This window comes from Bos grunniens, chromosome 9 (genome assembly GCF_055505025.1).
Source record: "Bos grunniens cultivar Pamir isolate PY7600 chromosome 9, Bosgru_T2T1.0, whole genome shotgun sequence".
Lineage (NCBI taxonomy): Eukaryota > Metazoa > Chordata > Mammalia > Artiodactyla > Bovidae > Bos > Bos grunniens.
This window is the reverse complement of record NC_141173.1, coordinates 60,275,494-60,293,203: the sequence shown is the minus strand read 5'-3', so window position 1 is coordinate 60,293,203 and position 17,710 is coordinate 60,275,494. Positions and strand designations below refer to the sequence as shown.

Sequence of the window (17,710 nt, the reverse complement as noted above, 5' to 3'; positions counted from 1 at the left end):
AAATAAAGGAATGCCAATTGTTCCTCTGACCTCAGTCTCTCCCCATAAGTTGTAAAGTCTCTGAAGAGAGAATTAGATCAACTGAGATTAAAAAAAAATGTGTGCTCATTTCTTGGCTGAGTAGGAAGAGAAGAGGCACGAGCTGGTAGGAGAACCTCCTTTCTGGAGATCTTTTCAGATTCTTGAGAGAGGAATCGGGGCGGCTGTGCTGTATCTGAGGAGGCACTGTTTAGATTTGAGGCATAGGAGCTGACCAAATGTAGAATGGTACATGAAGCCTGCAGCAGCCATTCAGAATGCAATCGAGTGCTACCAGGTCATCTATGATGAGGGGAAAAAAAAAAAAAAAACCGAGCTACTACCCAGACATCACTGGATCATTTTTCAAGAGGGCAGATAGAATTGAATCCAGCAAGGAAGTAGAACTTCTGCTATCAGTGTCTTCCGTGTCAGGTGTGAGTGAAATTGCAGCTTGCCCTCCATCTCCTGTTGTTGATGATTCTTCAGCTCTCTTCCTCCTCCACTCAGTATCTCTTCTCACCTGTTCAGTCTATGCCAGCCCCTATATGCCAGCTATTGTACTGTACTACTGTATGTTTCAAGGTACTGTACTGTAAGGTTAAAAATGTTTTCTTTATTTGTGTGTGTGTGTGTTTCTGTATTACTTGTGTGAAAAGTATTATAAGCCTGTTAAAGCTGATTGTGTTAGTTGGGTACTAGGCTGACTTTGTTGGACTTAACGGACAAATTGGACTTAACAAATTAGCTCTTGGAATGGAACTTGTTCGTATATAGGGGACTTGTTGTACTTAGTCGCCACTATTTATTATAGTCTTGCTATTGGGTAAATTTCTCACTCTAGGTTACGCCATACGCTGCGGGCCAACCCATGCACTGTAACCTTGGTTCAAGGGATAACCTTGATTGCAGTCTTATAAACCAAAGATCATACCTAGGAAGTTGTTTACTGATGCTTTCTTCAGAAGGAATTGGTGAGCATGCTAGGTGATCACAGTTTCTTGGACAGTTTCTAATCTCAACATAGAGAATGCCTGCTGTGTGACAGGCATTTAAAGTACATTATTTCTGGCTCTGAGAACAACCTTACTCTATAAGTATTATTATTTCTATTTTTTACTTCTAATATCATACAACTGTCAATGGAAAAGCTAGAATATAGATTCAAAGTCTATATTTTCTGTGATGACACTAATTGTTCTTTTAGTATATAGACATCTGAGCAAGTGAAATGCTTTTTCAAAAGAAACTGTGACAGCATAAAAGGTCCATATTCTACAGAAAAGTTCAAATGAAAATAATTTTCTATGAACCATAGGCTTCCTTGGTGGCTCAGTGGTAAAGAATCTGCCTGCGAATGCAGGAGATGTGTGTTCGATCCCTGTTTCTGGAAGATTCCCTGGAGTATGAAATGGCAACCCTCTCTGGTATTCTTGCCTGGAAAATCCCATGGACAGAGGAGCCTGGTGGGTTACAGTCCATGGGGTTGCAGAAGAGTTGGGCTTGACTTAGTAACTAAATAACAACCACAACAACACAGACTTGAATGCATTTATTAATCAGTTAATCCATAAATGATTTTGAATGGATACTGTTAAGATACACAAGAAACTAAAGAAATAAAATGATGAGTAGGAATAATCTTGCCAGATGCAAATCCAAATACTGTCATGTAAAATAGTTACTAATTGTGCTATTTTGCATTCAGAATGTCTGAATCTAACTATGAAAATCTGGCAAATGCCTTTGCAATGTGCAAGATACAGAATTGCTTAATAATGAAGGAACAACAGTGAAAGGAATCTTACAGGAAAAGAATGTTCAAGTAAAATAGTCCATGTAAATCTTGAAATAATAAGGGAAAAAGATAGCAATGTTATCTTTTTCCTGGAGCTCGTGAAAAACCACTGTCCCAGAACAGTTTCTCAATGGTAACAGGATTCTATTCTGCAAAACCAAGTGAATATGTGCTAAGAAATAACACTCTCCTTTAAAACAATACCATTTATTTATGAAAGAATTGTCATTGAGAACAAACATTTAAAATGCCAAAAATTACAGACGCTCTGTCTTTTTCTGGCGTTCCTTTCATTCTTTTTCTCCTTCTCAAAAGCAAGAAAGATGATACTAACAGGAGACAGTGATTGTACCTGAATCATAAATAGGTGTGAATTCACAGGCACACAGTTGAAGGGTCTTGCTTCAGTTGATCGGTGAGACTTCACTGTGCTCTCCATGGTCAGTGAAGAGAAATCAAGAGAAATGAAAACGAGGAGCTCGTGCCCCCTGAATGAGTTGTGGTGTTGTAATAAGTTTTCAAAATAACTCGCTTTTTAAGATTGTAAAGGCAATTACTTCATCTACATGTGGGAAAAATGGCCCATTGTGGGTATAAATGGAAGCAGTTGGGAGAAAGGGGTGTTCGTCAATCCACAGGTGCTACCAGGTAGCTTATTGTTAAATTCTGACGCAGCTTTATTTAAGTGCATCAAAGTGTCGACCATGGCCTGCCACACATCTCTCACCTTTTCCTCCACAAATGAAAGCTACATTTTCTCTTAGCCTGTGGCTTCTGGGAGGTTATGAAATGTTTAATCACAGATTGCTTTTTCTACTTTCACATTCTTAGGCCACTTATACTGCAACTGCCTTTATAGATGTAGATAACACTATAAATATGTCATCCGGGTATCAATTTAAAGACATAATGAGACATGAATCAACAACAAATTCACATCTGAAAGTCCTAGGTTTCACCTTTCCTTGACGGGCTAAGATAACATTTACTGAGAGTAAAAATAATAGTCACAGCTAAAAGAAATCCCATTAGAAATAGAAGTCTTGGGAGGATTGTAACTTCAGTGAACTTTGTATGTTTCTTTTAGCACATGAATCAAACATTGAAGACGTGTATTGATTTTGTATTGAAATACATGTATTGAAATACTATAGGTTTTCTTATTCTTTCTTTCTCAGGAATGCTGTCACCTACGTATCTTGTAGGGGCTGCCATTCAGTTAACGAGGGGCTACTGTGAGCATAAGATGAAGAAGAAAGATTCCATGAATATAGGGAAAGTAATCCACGGCACTCTGGCTCATGCCATCTTGAGGTCATGGTAGATAAAGAAATGAAAGATCTGGGTGGTTTTGTTGGGGAAGTTGGCTAAAGATGATGGAAACCTTGATTAGCCTGAACTCTCTCCCTCTCTCCAGCTTAGGCAGAAAAGACTCACTTTTGTGTTCAAAGATTATGAAGAGAATCTGGACCTGGTAATCTTTTGAATGGTGACATGCAGCTGGGATTAAGATGCTGGAGGCTTCCTTTTTAAGACCTATGGGGGAGGTTCAGCAGGAGGGCACATCAGAAAGGCAGCTGATGCCTAATTGCCAAACATTTGAGGTCTTCAGTTAATGCTTTGCTAGAGGAGCTAGGGTTTTGTGATTAACTTTTTAGAAGAAGTGTTAGAAGTGCTTTTCAACACATAAATTATGACTAACTACAGCATAAAGAAATCTCGTCTGTCTTCTGAATCAGGAATTGGAGGAGTTTAGCATCCTCTAAATCCCCAGTGGTGATGTGCAGGATGGATTTCAAAATGAAGACAAATAATCTCCTAAAACAAAGTGCCTTCATCCTGTCCTTAGAGTGAGTTCCTAGAACTAACAATGTACCTGCTGTTTTTATTTTTTTTGAAACCAAATAATTAGGTGCACTGGAAAAAATTTCTTTTGAGAATATTATTTGGTCTTTTCTACTTTTAATTAAGTTAATGGGGAGATAATTACAAAAACCTACCCGCTCTACCTTGTCTTGATCTCTCTCCTTATTGTTTATGCAGGTAAATTCTGAGTGCATCTTTGATAAAGACACAGAGGTGTCCTGGAAGCCTTGGCCATTCCAGTCATGTCACTGAATGCTATGACTGTTAAATTACTGTTCGTTACATAGAGCACAGGGTTCTGGATGATGAGCCATGGTGCAAAGAAAACCTCCAGAGAAACTGAAATAGAGATATTTACCACTCACAGGTCCTGGAGGAAGTACCTGAGGGGCCACAGTGTAGGCAGAGAGACAGGCGGTGTCTAGGGGACATGCCTTTATTAGGATCTGTGGGTGGAGTGCTTTGAGGTTCCTGTGCTAAACTCAGATTGGTCAATTCACATCACAAAGGGCAGGGTTTTGGTAGACTAGACTCCCATGGCGTGTGCCTAAGGAGAAGGGGAAGGCTCTAAGAAGTAGGGGAGACTGTTGATTACAAGGGCTGTTGGGAAGTCATACTGGGAACTTTTATTTACTTATGAATCTCTGGGCTATTATTCAGGTCTCTCACATGAGGGGGCTGGTGTCAGTTTAAGGCTTCTGCAGGCTGCTTGGCCACACAAGATAGATACAGCAAGAGCACTGAGGAACTCAGCTGAAGTCTTGGCATCCTGTGTTAGGGATTGCTTTGGCCTGAGGGCAGCCCAGCCCGACTCGCGAACTTCTGAATGCAAGAGCTGCTCTACCAAAGCCATGAGCTCCAAAGCAGAGAGATGCAGCCTAATTAGCTCTTCTGATGGCCTCTTGAACAAAATGTCAGTTCAGAAAGCCGAAGTGCTTGCTAATGACAAGGGCAAAACTGTCCCACAAAACTCAAAAAGTGGTGTTTGTTATCTATTTCAAGAACTAGAGATGAAAGTCTTAATGATACAGGAAATGCTCTTCAAAGGCCAAGAAGTCTTAGTGCAAGGTAAGAGGATCAATCAGTCTTAAATTCGAGTTTACTAAGAGTAAGAGACGGATGCTGCCAGCATGGATATGCGTTTCAAAAGGCATGAATAAAGCCCAGAAATAGTGTTAATTTTACTTTGAAGTATATAATGAAACCCCTCAAGTACTCAGACTTCAACACCCCTTTCCCAAAATGACCGAAATTTCCATTTTTGAGCGTTTATCATTCCGCCTTTTTCCGTTCTCCGCGTCTTAACAGAATTTTAAAAGAGCAGCTAATAAATGAAGTATACTTCAGTTTCATGTAATGGGTTGGATCAGAAGGGAACTGATAAGATGATATTGGAAAAGCAGGTGGGGGGTCGAAAAGCCTCACAAGTGCTAAGCTCTGCGGGTTCAATTGATTCCTGGTGTGCAGGCTGCAGTCCCTGGGTTATTCCAGAAAATGGAAGGAGAACCGTCCCTGCTTTATTACAACTGAGACTCTTCTCCAGGGACTGGTTACCAGCAGGGCCAGAGGTGATGAAGGGGAGATGAGGCCAATTAAGAATTCAGACTGGGGAAGCTGGAAACAGAAACCATGGGGAGAATTCCAAAAGGGAAGGCGGGAAATGAGACTTTGGGTCACTGTAGGAATTCGAGGTAGAATACAAATATGAGCTTTAAACCCGCTCGAGAGAAACTCATTTTAGTGGAAGGAAGGATCAAAGGAGGCTGAAGCTTTGCAGTGTGGTTTCTAAAGGCAAGGCACAGGGGCAGAATACCTGAGTAGAAACCTATCAGTAAAACCTAGCTGGTGTTTATCATCCTTTCTGTGTTCTTGGCATACTTTGGGATATTAGAAATGTTGGTGGTATGCATGAAGGAATTGAAAAACTCAAAACAAAACAGAGAAGCAATTCAGCAATAATTTCAACACAATCACTGCTACAGTTTAATGATAATGGCACAGTGTCTATAATAGCTCCCCAGGGACAGAAAGCTGAGGCTGGGGAGTGGTAATGAGGTGATGAGCCAGAGGGAGGTCTGGATTCATGGCTCCATGATCTTGGGCCCATTCCTTAAGGACTGCATCTATAAAATGGGGAAGAAGAGTAGGACCTTTCTCATGGGGTGTTGCTGCTGCTGCTGCTAAGTTGCTTCACTTGTGTCCGACTCTGTGTGACCCCATAGACAGCAGCCCACCAGGCTCCCCCGTCCCTGGGATTCTCCAGGCAAGAATACTGGAGTGGGTTGCCATTTCCTTCTCCAATGCACGAAAGTGAAAAGTGAAAGTGAAGTCACTTCAGTTGTGTCCGACTCTCAGCGACCCCATGGACTGCAGCCTACCAGGCTCCTCCGTCCATGGGATTTTCCAGGCAAGAGTACTGGAGTGGGGTGCCATTGCCTTCTCCGCATGGGGTGTTAGAAAGATTAAATAAAACAGCAGTGGAGAAGTCACAGCCCCTGGCTCTTATGAATGCTCACTACTATCCTGTCCCCTTGCTCCTCAGGCCCTGGCACAGTCCTGTGTCCTGACAGCACTCTCTTCTGCTCCAGAGGCCAACTTCTCATCTGCTTCAGTCAACATGAACTCTTTTTGGGGCAAAAGCCTGGTGTTTCTTACCTCATTCACAGTGAGTTGTAGTAGTTCTGCTCTTACCAAACCACATGACCTGCTCACCAAAATTCCCTGTCCGCTAGCCTTTGTAGTCAGAGTATATGTACCAGCCTAGCAAAGACCAGTTTCATACACTGATCATAATTTGGGAGCACACCTGAGAAACAGTCATAGGGTACCTGAGATAGCCACTCAAGAATGAACTTTGTAGGAAAGGGATAGAAGGTTTGTTTCCCTCCTAAATCAAGGCTCCCCTTTCTCCCCTAAATAGTGGGACAAGAACAGTTAGTTGCTCAGTTGTTATAGCTCTTTGCGAGCCATGGACTGTAGCCCATCAGTCTACTCTGCCATGGGATTCTCCAGGCAAGAATACTGTAGAGTGTTGCATTCCCTTCTCCAGGGGACCTTCCTGACCCAGGGATCAAACCCAGGTCTTCTGCGTTGCAGGCAGATTCTTTACTGTATGAGCCACCTGTCTCCATGCTGAACACTGCCCAGCACCAAGAAAGTGTTTCATATGTATCATCTTATTTTTCCTTTCTTGAAAGCAACCCCTTGAAGAAGGTAATATTTAAAAAGTTATTTTATAGATAAGACACTAAAGCTTAGAAAGATTAAGTAACATCAAATGTAGGTCTTTATGACTTCAAAGCTTACACTTTAGAATTTGCATTTCTATTTTTTTTTTGTGATGCTAAAACTACTGGTCCTGGGACAGTTAGAGAAATTCTGCTGTAATATCTCCTCAAACCATAGTTGAGTTGCTCTAAAACCCACAAAAAGTGCATATGCACACCTCTAAAATGTAAACATAACACTTTGAAAGGAAATTGCAAATAACTCTTCACCAGGAAAACACTGATGACCCCAGTCTTCAGTTACATACAGGTGTTACTGAGTTCGGCCTGCTTGATGCATCGCAGGCCCATAATTGGGAGATGAGATGTTGAGGCAAGAAACAGCGACTTTATTCAGAAAGCTGGGCATCTGGGAAGATGGCAGACTAGAGTCCTAGAGTGCCATCTTCTCAGGGTCTGGATGCTGGTTTGTTTAATAGAACAGAGAGGGGGAGAAGGTGAGGAAGTAAAAAGGTCCTAAGTCTTGCAGAATGTCTCCTGGTTTGGCCAGCCTCGGGGAGTGGATCTGTTAATTTCTTCTTTCCTGCAGCCATTCATAGGTGGAGAGGGACAGGGTGTTTCCCTGCGAGCTGAACAAAGGCGCTTTAGTTTAACATTCAGGCAGATGGTCAGGGTTCCCTGAGGCCGGCCATTTTGTAGGTTTATATCTATATATAGCGTCTCTTTAGTGATTATAGTAACTGAAGCAATGGAAAACAAAGGTTAAAGTAAAAGAACAGATCCAACATGGAGTCAGAGTTTGTTCTTCCCTGTTACACAGGTAAAACCACTCCTGTGTTAGATGAGTTCACCAGTGGCTGAAGGTATTTTGTGGTGAACTTTGTATTTCTCGTTGTTCCCATGGCACATAACTTTGGTCCTACATTGTCTAACTCTGATTTATTGTTGTCATTTCAAATAAAATATTTCTATGCATAGTAAAACAAAGCAGGAAATGAAGGCTTGAAAACGGCCGTGGTTTATCAATGGTAATGCCATTGGTCTAACATTTGTTTGTTTCTGAGGTTTTAGAAAATTGCTTTAGAAAGCCTTGGGGCAGAAAGCTTCACTTAATTAAAATATTTTAAATCAAACCACAGGAACTTCAGTTCATAAAGCCTCAGGGTACAGCCAGCAATTGTAGGAAACTCAAATGGAATAGGGTAGATGAATATAATAATATAGGGTATAATGTTTTATTATTTCTATTTGCTATGTTGAAATAATTAGGCAGCAGAAAATCTTGGTTAACTATTGGTATTCTGAGGATATTCATTAATTGCCACATAACTGGTTTAGTGTTTTCTAAAGAGTATCCATGGAGCACTGGGACATGTTCCCAGGTTGCTTTTTGAAGAAAGGACTTCCTCTTAAAAGTAACTTTAGAAAGTATTGCACCACTCGCTTGAAAGTAGACATTGTCCATTTGTTTAGAAAAGGCTCTTATGTAGTTGCTAAGTCATGTCCTACTCTTTGCGACCCCAGGGATTGTAGCCTTCCAGCCTCCCCTGTCCATGGGATTCTCTAGGCAAGAATACTAGAGTGAGTTGCCATTTCCTTCTCCAGGAAGGCTCTTGAAGACCTGCTGTATAGCAACCTGCTTAACTTGTTTAAACTATCATTTCCCCAAATATTTTGTCCATAGAGCTCTTCACCCTCTTCCTTTCTCCTAACCCCTATCCCAAATAACACCTTTTCACAAACTATGGTACTACAAAAACGTTCGAGGAAACATGTCTATATTTTTAAGACAATATTGTTGATTGTTGCTGAACCAGTTGTAGGTATATATTGCCAAGCTGGGCTCCTCCCATCCTTAATTCCTGTTTTTTAAATGTGTTGTCTATTTGTGTTTTGCTGAAATAAAACCCGAACATGTTTAGATACATTTGATGACACAAATGGTAAGAGATGCTAAGGTTGCCTTCTGAGTTTACCTGTAGGTGGGATTCAGTAAAACCATAGAAAATCCAGCTGAACTGGAGGAAAGCTCTGTCAGACTTACAGAATTCTGAAAAGAAATTTAATTTCATTAACTCCAATAGATAACTCTGATGACTCAAGTGATGCCTAGGAAAGGTCCCTGGGGGAATCTACTCTAATGACCAGAGATTACATATAATTACAATAGTACTTGTTGATGTATTAGAAATAGCTAAATTCTCTGAAAACTGCTTGCTCAAGGAGTTAAATGTTTTTTTCTTTGTAAGTATTAATTTGCTTAGCAAATTCATTTTTCCTAGGTGTGGGAAAGTAATCTTCAGCCACCTTTTTCCCCAGCTAGAGGAAAGGTAAACTTTAACCTAACCATTTTTCTAATTATCACACGTTTTGAATTAATGGGGTCCAAATTAATTAAGGTTTTATTATAGTTTCATCCTTAGGAGACAAGTTTTCATTTCCCTCTTTTGAAGTATTTTCAATCTAAATCAAAAGAAGATTAACCTCACCTCTCTCCTTGCTTGAAGCCAATGGGTTTCAACTTCTTTTTTCCCTCCCTAACATACCTGAGGGCTATGAAACACTCCCTCTGTAAGGAAAAGATGAGGTGTGTGGCGGGCTATAATTAGGATAATCTCCCTAGGTGATTCTGATAAGCTCCCTGCCCCTTCTTAAGAATTTCTGGCTTTATGCCTTTGATTAAAACCTTGTAACCCTCAGGCAAGTGTGGAAATGGGGCAGGAAGGGCAGTGGAGGCCCTGCCAGGACTCCAGCTAAGCTGGGGCTCTAAGGGCAGGGCATTTTGTCATAAGTGGTCAGCTAGCTAAGGTGCGGAGAATCAAAACTATAGTAGGCGCCAAAAGCATTGCCAGCACTATGAGCTATCACCACCATTTATACTGAGTACAGGGTGTTGATAACCCAGGAGCAGCCAAAAGGAAGACTTTGGTGCAACAGAGGCAGAGACTTACAGTCAAGCTGTTTGATGCTGGATCTATGATGAGAAGGAAAAGAGAACCCCATCCAAATGCTTCCCCATCTTTTCTCCAGCCTCAGCCACAGTGTCCATAAAGAAGTGGCTCATAAAGAAATCCACTGCTAAATGTGAGTTCATAGATGAAACCACCATACTCATTGTTTTGAATTCCTGTTATGATCTATATTTTGAAGGTTTAGATGAAATAGAACAGCTGGTGAAGAGAAAAAAAAATGTTTTAATAATGGAAGGAGTTGGGGTGGGATGAATTGGGAGATTGGGACTGATGCATGTGCATTGCCATGTGTTAAATAGATAGCTAGTGAGAGCCTGCTGTGTAGTGTAGGGAGCTCAGCTCGATGCTCTGTTGGTGATCTAGAGGGTGCGATGTGGGGGCGGGAGGGAGGCTTAAAGGAGAAGGGATGTATGTATACATATAGCTGATTCATTTCCTTGTACAACAGAAACTAACACAACATTGTAAAGCAACTATATCCCAATAAAAAACGGTAAAAATTATTTTTACTTGTAAGCTAAATATTAAATGTGGTTAAGGTATCCATTTCCTTTGATATTGATGTACTGAATCTGGTAGACTATTAAAAAACCCTTAGGGAAATAACTTTGCCCTTACCTAATGCTTCTGTTGTTTTACTATGTGCCAGGATGAGATTGGATGCTTATTTAATCACATTTATATTTATTTGAGTTTCTTTTAACAGGTTGTCTACATTTGGTAACATTCCAGCTGTCATCAAAATAGTCTAACTTGAGGACAGATCCTGATGATTAGTGGTGAAGACTGGTACACAGGAGGATCTCCCCCCTCTTGTTGCTTTTTATTCCAACACATTCCAGGATTATTGAGAACATATGAATACTAAGTGACTGCTCGTTCATTTATCACTGAATTGAGTTTGGATCACCAGGATTAGGCTGGTTGATAAGAAGTCTTTGTCATAGCTCTATAAGAATAAGAAAAAAAAAATCACTTAAGTTTTCAGTATTTGTTTCCTTACCTATTGAATAATGGTTCCTTCTAGAGAATCCTGTGTGATTTTATAGGTCAGTGACTTTGTGATTTTATAGGGTTTTCCCTACTGGCTCAGTGGTAAAGAATCCACCTGCCAATGCAGGACATGTGGGTTTGATCTCTGGGTTGAGAAGATCCCCTGGAGAAGGAAATGGCTACCCACTCCAGTATTCTTGTCTGGGAAATCCCAGGGACAGAGTAGCCTGGTGGGCTAAAGTCCACGGGATCACAAAAGAGGTGGATACAGCTTAGTGAGAAAACAAGACATCTGATTTAACTTTTAGGTTTTAGACACTAGATGGTGATGTTGTGCTGCTTTTTAAGAGGTCTGGCCCCTGTGTAGACAAGGTCTATATTAGGTTTCTCATTTTTAAAGTTTTAACAAATATGGCATATGATAACTGAGACTCTACCCAAGAAACAAATGTCATTGAGCATGGAAATAATACAGATATCAAGAAGAAACCCAAAATAACCTATGCATGTTTTGTGACATCCTAACCTCCAAATATATTAAATCTTTATTCATTTGATCCTTCTCTGACTCTAAAGTCCTTAGCTCCTTCTCATCTTCTTTTTTTATATTAACTTTTTGATCTACTGATGCTTCACAGGCAGGTCTGCCTCTTGATGCCCACTTCCATTTCTCACTCATCTCTTCTGTTCAGCCCCTCAGATTCCTGGAACTACTCTCCTCAGAAGTACTTATGAGACTGTAGGCTGTCGTTTGAAATGCCAGACGTATACAAATTAACATAGGTTTGGTTCAAAAGCAAACTCCTTAAGAATACATTTGCTTACATAGATACTTCCCTGGTGGCTCAGCTGTAAAGAATCTGCCTGCAATGCAGGGGATGTAGGTTTGATCCCTGGGTTGGGAAGGTTCCCCTGGAGAAGGAAACGGCAACCAGGTATTCTTGCCTGGGAAATCCCGTGAGCAGAGGAGCCTGTCGGGTTACAGTCCATAGACCGTCACAAAGTCTTGGACACAGCTGAGCTACTAAACAACAACAGCAACAACAATATAGGTCAAAAGCCTGAGAACAACTCTCTCAGAAGTTTTTTTGAGAACCCTTTCTGCTTTTTCACAAAAGCAGCTACAGGAGGAGGAGAAAGCATTTACTAAAATGGTGAGGCCTCTTTCAGTCTTCTTCAGTGTGAGCTTTTTTGAGCTCAAAGCAGAGAAAGAAATAACTGCTCCTTGAGCTCTTTTTTTTTCGTGTGGGGTCTTCCCAGGTCTCAAGTCTGCAGACTTTCTCTATGTCTTCATGTTGAGTGGTGGGGTGGTGATCACCCAGCCCAAGCTCCTCTCTTGTAGAAGGCCAACTTCTTCATGAAATGAGACATTGGGTTAAACCCCTGCCACCCCTGGCTCTGGGTCCTCCCAACACTGAGTAGGCACTTTTGAAAAGAATATGTTCATTTTCAATGATTTAAAATATCTTTTTTAACATAATTACATCCTACTTAAGAAATGCATCTACACATCTTCCTCATGGTTACAAGGCTGATGAAATGAGGGGTCTCCTCACTCAAGATCCTGTGTGCTATCTCAGGAATACCATGTGAATGGGTTACTGCTATCCTCAGGGGTGATCAGGCTTCTTTTTTAAAAATTTATTTTATATTGGAGTAGAGATGATTAACAATGTTGTGTTAGTTTCAGATGTATAGCAAAGTGATTCAGTTATACATCTACCTGTATCTATTCTTTCTCAAATGATTTCCCCCTTTACATCATTACAGAATATTGAACAGAGCTCCCTGTTCCCTTATTGGTTATCTATTTAAATACAGCAGTGTGTACATATCATCCTAAACTCCCAATCTGTCCTTCTCCTCAGTCCCTCACCTCCAGCCTGTAACATAAGTTTGTTTTCTAAGTCTGTGAGTCTGTTTCTGTTTTGTGAATAAGTTTGCTTGTATCATTTTTTAAAGGTTCCACATATAAATGGCATTATATCTGTCCTTCCATCTGACTTAGTTCCCATGATCATCCTGATTTGCCAAACTGGCAGTTTTTGTGGTTCTCATGACAGGTTGGGTCATCCTATTACAGGACCCAATCATGGATCTCCACCAGAGCCCATCAACCTCTGCTGTTTCTTGGCTAAGGTGACACAATCAATTGTCACTTTACTTTTTTCCACTTACTTGAACACATGGAAATATAATTCATTTGAGGCTTATGAAAAGAAAAATAGTTTTAAATTTGAAATGTTCCATTCCAAATAGATAAGGCTGAATGAAAATTAACTTGACTCATAATCCTGTAAATTAAGACTAAGAGAAAAGAGGCCTTTTCACACAGTCTAGAAACATCCACCTCATGCAGCATTTTTATTGCTTGGTCTAAGGAACCTGAGGCAGAGACAGGCTCTCTGAGGACCTGAGACTCAGAATTTACACATTGAATTCTTACGTGCTTTTTCCCCTCATTCATTGAGCAATAGAAGAAATACAACTAGAGAATACAAAGAAACAAAAAAACTTTGAGACAAAGGCAAAGAGAACTCGAGTTAATTTTATATAGCCGGAAGAATGGACTCAGGGTAACACAAAGACCACTTTTTTTAATGAATCAAGCCTGTGTTTGAGTGATAGCAAGGAGATAAATATAATGTGGAACTTGGCACAAATGAATAGAAATCCTCACAACTACTCAAACCACGTCGTTTTGAGTTTTATTGTATAGATACAACAGAGCAGTTTAAAAGACCAGAATAAATGTGACCTAAACATTTGTCTATTTTAGGTTTTACAAGTACAATTTGAACTAAACAGTGCCAAATAAGTAAAGAAAGCCAGCCATGAAAATAAAAACATGATAGTCTAGCATTGTGCCGAAAATGGAATATAGAACACTAACCAAATAGACCCTAAATTTAAAATGCATTTCAAATGTTATTTAGGGAATTTAAAAAATCATTTTATTTCAGGTTTGGAAGATAATGGCAAATTCAGTAGGACCTGGTAAGAGAATTTCATCAAAAGCAATAAATAGGTAGAGTGAAAACTGATTATGTTATATTCTGATTTATGTAGTTCATTTAAGTTCTGGGCCATTTGTTCTGGTGAATATGGATTCCTTGTTTCCAAAATTTCTATAGAGGTGATTTGTTTACCCCAAAAAAGCTTTGTACTTTTAGTTGTATTCTTTATGTTCTGCTTTATGTCTTCTATGTGAGGCTTTACATACTTCAGTACTATTGTTTTCCAAAGGAAATTTTTATCAAAATTATGTAGGGGATGGAAGAACATTCTTTAATCTTTTAAAAACATTTTTACTGATTTATTTGGCTGTGCTGGGTCTTTGTTGCTGTGCGCCAGCTTTCTCTAGTTGGAGTGAGTGGGGGCTATTCTCTAGTTGCGACGCACAGGATTCTCACTGTGGTCCCTTCTCTCGTTGCAGAGTGCGGACTCTAGGGCTCGTGGGCTTCAGTAGTGGCAGCCCGTGGGCTCTGTACTTGTGGCTCTAGAGCATAGGCTCAGTAGTTGTGCTGCACAGGCTTAGTTGTCCCTCAACCTGTGGGATCTTCCCGGGTTCAGGATTGAACCTGTGTTTCCTGAACTGGGAGGCAGATTCTTTACCACTGAACCACCAGGGAAGCCCAGAACATGCTTAAATCTCAATAGAGGTTTTTCTTAGCTTTGTTTTTGTAAACACGTAGAAATTAACTTTTCACAATTGTTGAGGCCCCAAGTCCAAAGTTGAGGTACAATAGGCATCTTCCACACAAACCTTCAGGTTGCAAACTTTCAAAGATGCGGTATGTCCAATTATGTAAGTTAGTTCACATGTCTGGTGTACATTGTCATGGGTGCATCCTCTAGAAGTGGTTGTGCTTTTGTGTACTTTACTGTATAGAGTACAGTGGTATAGTGTCTTTATTTCAAGTCCAGGGATTCCAGAAACAAGCATAAAAGCAGTAGTGATGTAGCTTGTGGTACTCTACTCTTCAAGGTATATTACTATAAGATTAAAAATGTTTTCTATTTTTTGTGTGTTTGTTTTTTATGTATTATTTGTGTAAAAAGTATTATAAACCTATTACATTATAGTACTATATAGCTGATTGTGTTAGTTGGGTTCCTAGGCTGACTTTGTTGAACTCATAAACAGATTGGACTTACGAACATGCTCCCAGAACAGAACTTATTCATAGATAGGGGACTTACTGTATTGGCAGGTTTGGTTTCTTCTGAGGCCTCTTTCCTTGGCTTCCAGATGACAACCTTCTTGCTGTGTCTTCACTTGGTTGTCTCTCTACAGCTGCACATGTCTGTGTCCTAATCACCTCTTCTTCTTATAAGGACACCAGCTATGTTGGTTTAGGACCCAGACACAGGTCCTCATCTTACCTTAATTACCTCTTTGAAGTCCCATCTCCAATACCATCACATTCACAGGTACTGAGGGTTCAGAGAAGGCAATGGCACCCCACTCCAGTATTCTTGCCTGGAAAATCCCATGGACAGAGGAGCCTGGTGGGCTGCTGTCCATGGGGTCGCTAAGAGTCGGACACGACTGAGCGACTTCACTTTCACTTTTCACTTTCATGCATTGGAGAAGGAAATGGCAACCCACTCCAGTGTTCTTGCCTGGAGAATCCTAGGGACAGGGGAGCCAGGAGGCTGCCGTCTATGGGGTCGCACAGAGTCGGACACGACTGAAGTGACTTAGCAGCAGCAGCAGCAGAGGGTTAGGACTTTAGCATAGGAATTTGGAGGTGAGGTGACACAATTCTGACCCAAACACCATTCTATGCTTAACTTTTTGAGAAACTGTGAACCTGTTTTCTGAAATGGCTGTGCCACTTCATATTCCCACTTTTGATATATGAGGGTTCCAATTTCTCCACATTCTCAGCAGCACTTGGGATTGTCTTTTGATTGTAACCATCCTAGTGGTGTGAGAAGTGGGATATCATTGTGGTTTTGAATTGCATCTTTCTATTGAATGATGTTGAACATCTTTTCATGTACGTGCTTGTTGATTATTTGCGTATCCGCTTTGGGGAAATATCTATTCAAATCCTTTGCCTATTTTTAAATTGGGCTGTTTGTCTTATTGTTGTGTTATAAGTGTTCTAGATATATTCTGCATATTAGACCTTTAGAAGTCGTTATTGTTGTTCAGTTGCCCAGTCGTGTCCAGCTCTTTGCGACACCATGGACTGCAGCACTCCAGGACCCTGTCCCTCACCATCTCCCGACATTTGCCTAAGTTCACGTGCATTGCATCAGTGATGCCATCTAGCCATCTCATCCTTGACACCCTCTTCTCCATCGGCCCTCAATTGTTCCCAGCATCAGGGACTTTTCTAATGAGTCAGCTGTTTGCATCAGATGACCAAAATACTGGAGTTTTAGCTTTAACATCAAATCCTTCCAATGAGTATTCAGAGTTAATTTCCCTTAAGAGTGACCGGCTTAATCTCCTTGCTGTCCAAGCAACTCTCTGGAGTCTTCTCCAGCACCACTGTTTGAAGGCATCAATTCTGTGGTGCTCCGCTTTCTTTATGGTCCAGCTCTCACAACTGTATGAGACCACTGGGAAGACCATAGATTTGCCTATACGGACAGAGTCATGTCTTTGCTTTTCAACACACTGTTTAGGTTTGTCATAGCTTTCCTGCGAAGAAGCAGTTGTCTTCTGATTTCATGGCTACAGTCACCATCTCCAGTGATTTTAGAGCCCAAGAAGAGGAAATCTGTCACTACTTCCACCTTTGCCCCCTCTATTTGTCATGAAGTAATGGGGCCAGATGGATGGCATCACAGACTTGATGGACATGAGTTTGAGGAAGCTCTGGGAGTTGGTGGTGCACAGGGAAGCCTGGCGTGCTGTAGTGCATGGGGTCTCAAAGAGTCAGACATGACTGAGTGGCTGAACTGAATTGAACTGAATGGGGCCGGATGCCATGATCTTAGTTTTTTTAATATTTAGTTTTAAATCGGTCTTTCACTCTCCTCCTTTACCCTCATCAAGAGGCTCTAGTTCCTCTTTGCTTTCTAACATTAGAGTGCCATTACAAGACATAAGATTTGCTAATTGTTGTTTATCTATGCTGGTTAGGTGGGGGAAAAATCTTCCCCAAACAAATGTAATATTTGATATTTATGGGTAAAATGGTAATACATCCCTTTTGAACTCACAGACTGTCATCATGGTGGGAAGTGAGATTCCCTTTGTCTCACTGTGAGAAGGGAACTTTCGTTACAATGTCTGTGTGGTGGTGGAAGAGAGGACTTCATTGCTGTTGGCGCAGGGAAGCTGGGTTCAGGTTTCACGATAAAGTCACTCTTTCAGCAGATATGATTCTGAGTTACTGGTGCTAAACGATAAGGCTCAAAGCAATGGTGAATAAATGCAACACTTAGGGGGTCAAACATACAACAATGGATTACATGAAGAACGAGTGTTGTAGAGGTCTGCAGGGCCCTGTAGAAGAATATAGAGGGTAGAAGAGATGGGAGATTGTTGGCTGGGTGAGTGGGGCAGGTGGCAAGAGATGATTGCTCCAGCTCAGGAAACAAAGTGTGTGAATACCAAGTGAATAGGAGAGTGGCCCGTGCTCAAGCTGGTGTGGTAAGCAGGGACCAGGCAAAGCTGGAACTTATAGGTTCTATTCAAAATGTTCTGCTCTAACCTAAGAGTAACAGGACACTTTAGAAGAACTTTAAACAGAGGAGTGCCATTCGCAGTTTTGCCTCTCTAATAATATTCTGATTACACTATATCATAGTCAAAAGTTCTGATTTTTTCCTACTATTTTTAAGTTTTTTGGGAAAGTCTTATTATAGCTCTT

General features: G+C 40.8%; 1 protein-coding gene across 6 annotated transcripts in view; it reads left to right on the top strand.

Annotated features, from left to right (window-relative positions):
- Positions 1 to 517: 517 nt before the first annotated feature.
- LOC147365998 (uncharacterized) overlaps positions 518 to 17,710 on the top strand; it is a 116,785-nt gene continuing 99,592 nt past the window's right edge. The window contains exons 1-5 of one of the 6 annotated variants that reach the window (XR_015133118.1): positions 2,464 to 3,666; positions 4,343 to 4,750; positions 6,225 to 6,347; positions 9,815 to 9,993; positions 10,588 to 10,868. Coding sequence is in view for 1 of the 6 variants with exons in the window: in XM_086317698.1 (XP_086173824.1) it covers positions 4,534 to 4,750; positions 6,225 to 6,347 (340 nt within the window). In the remaining 5 variants the exon portion in view is untranslated. The other 5 variants (XR_015133115.1, XR_015133116.1, XR_015133119.1 and 2 more) reach the window with 5 other exon arrangements.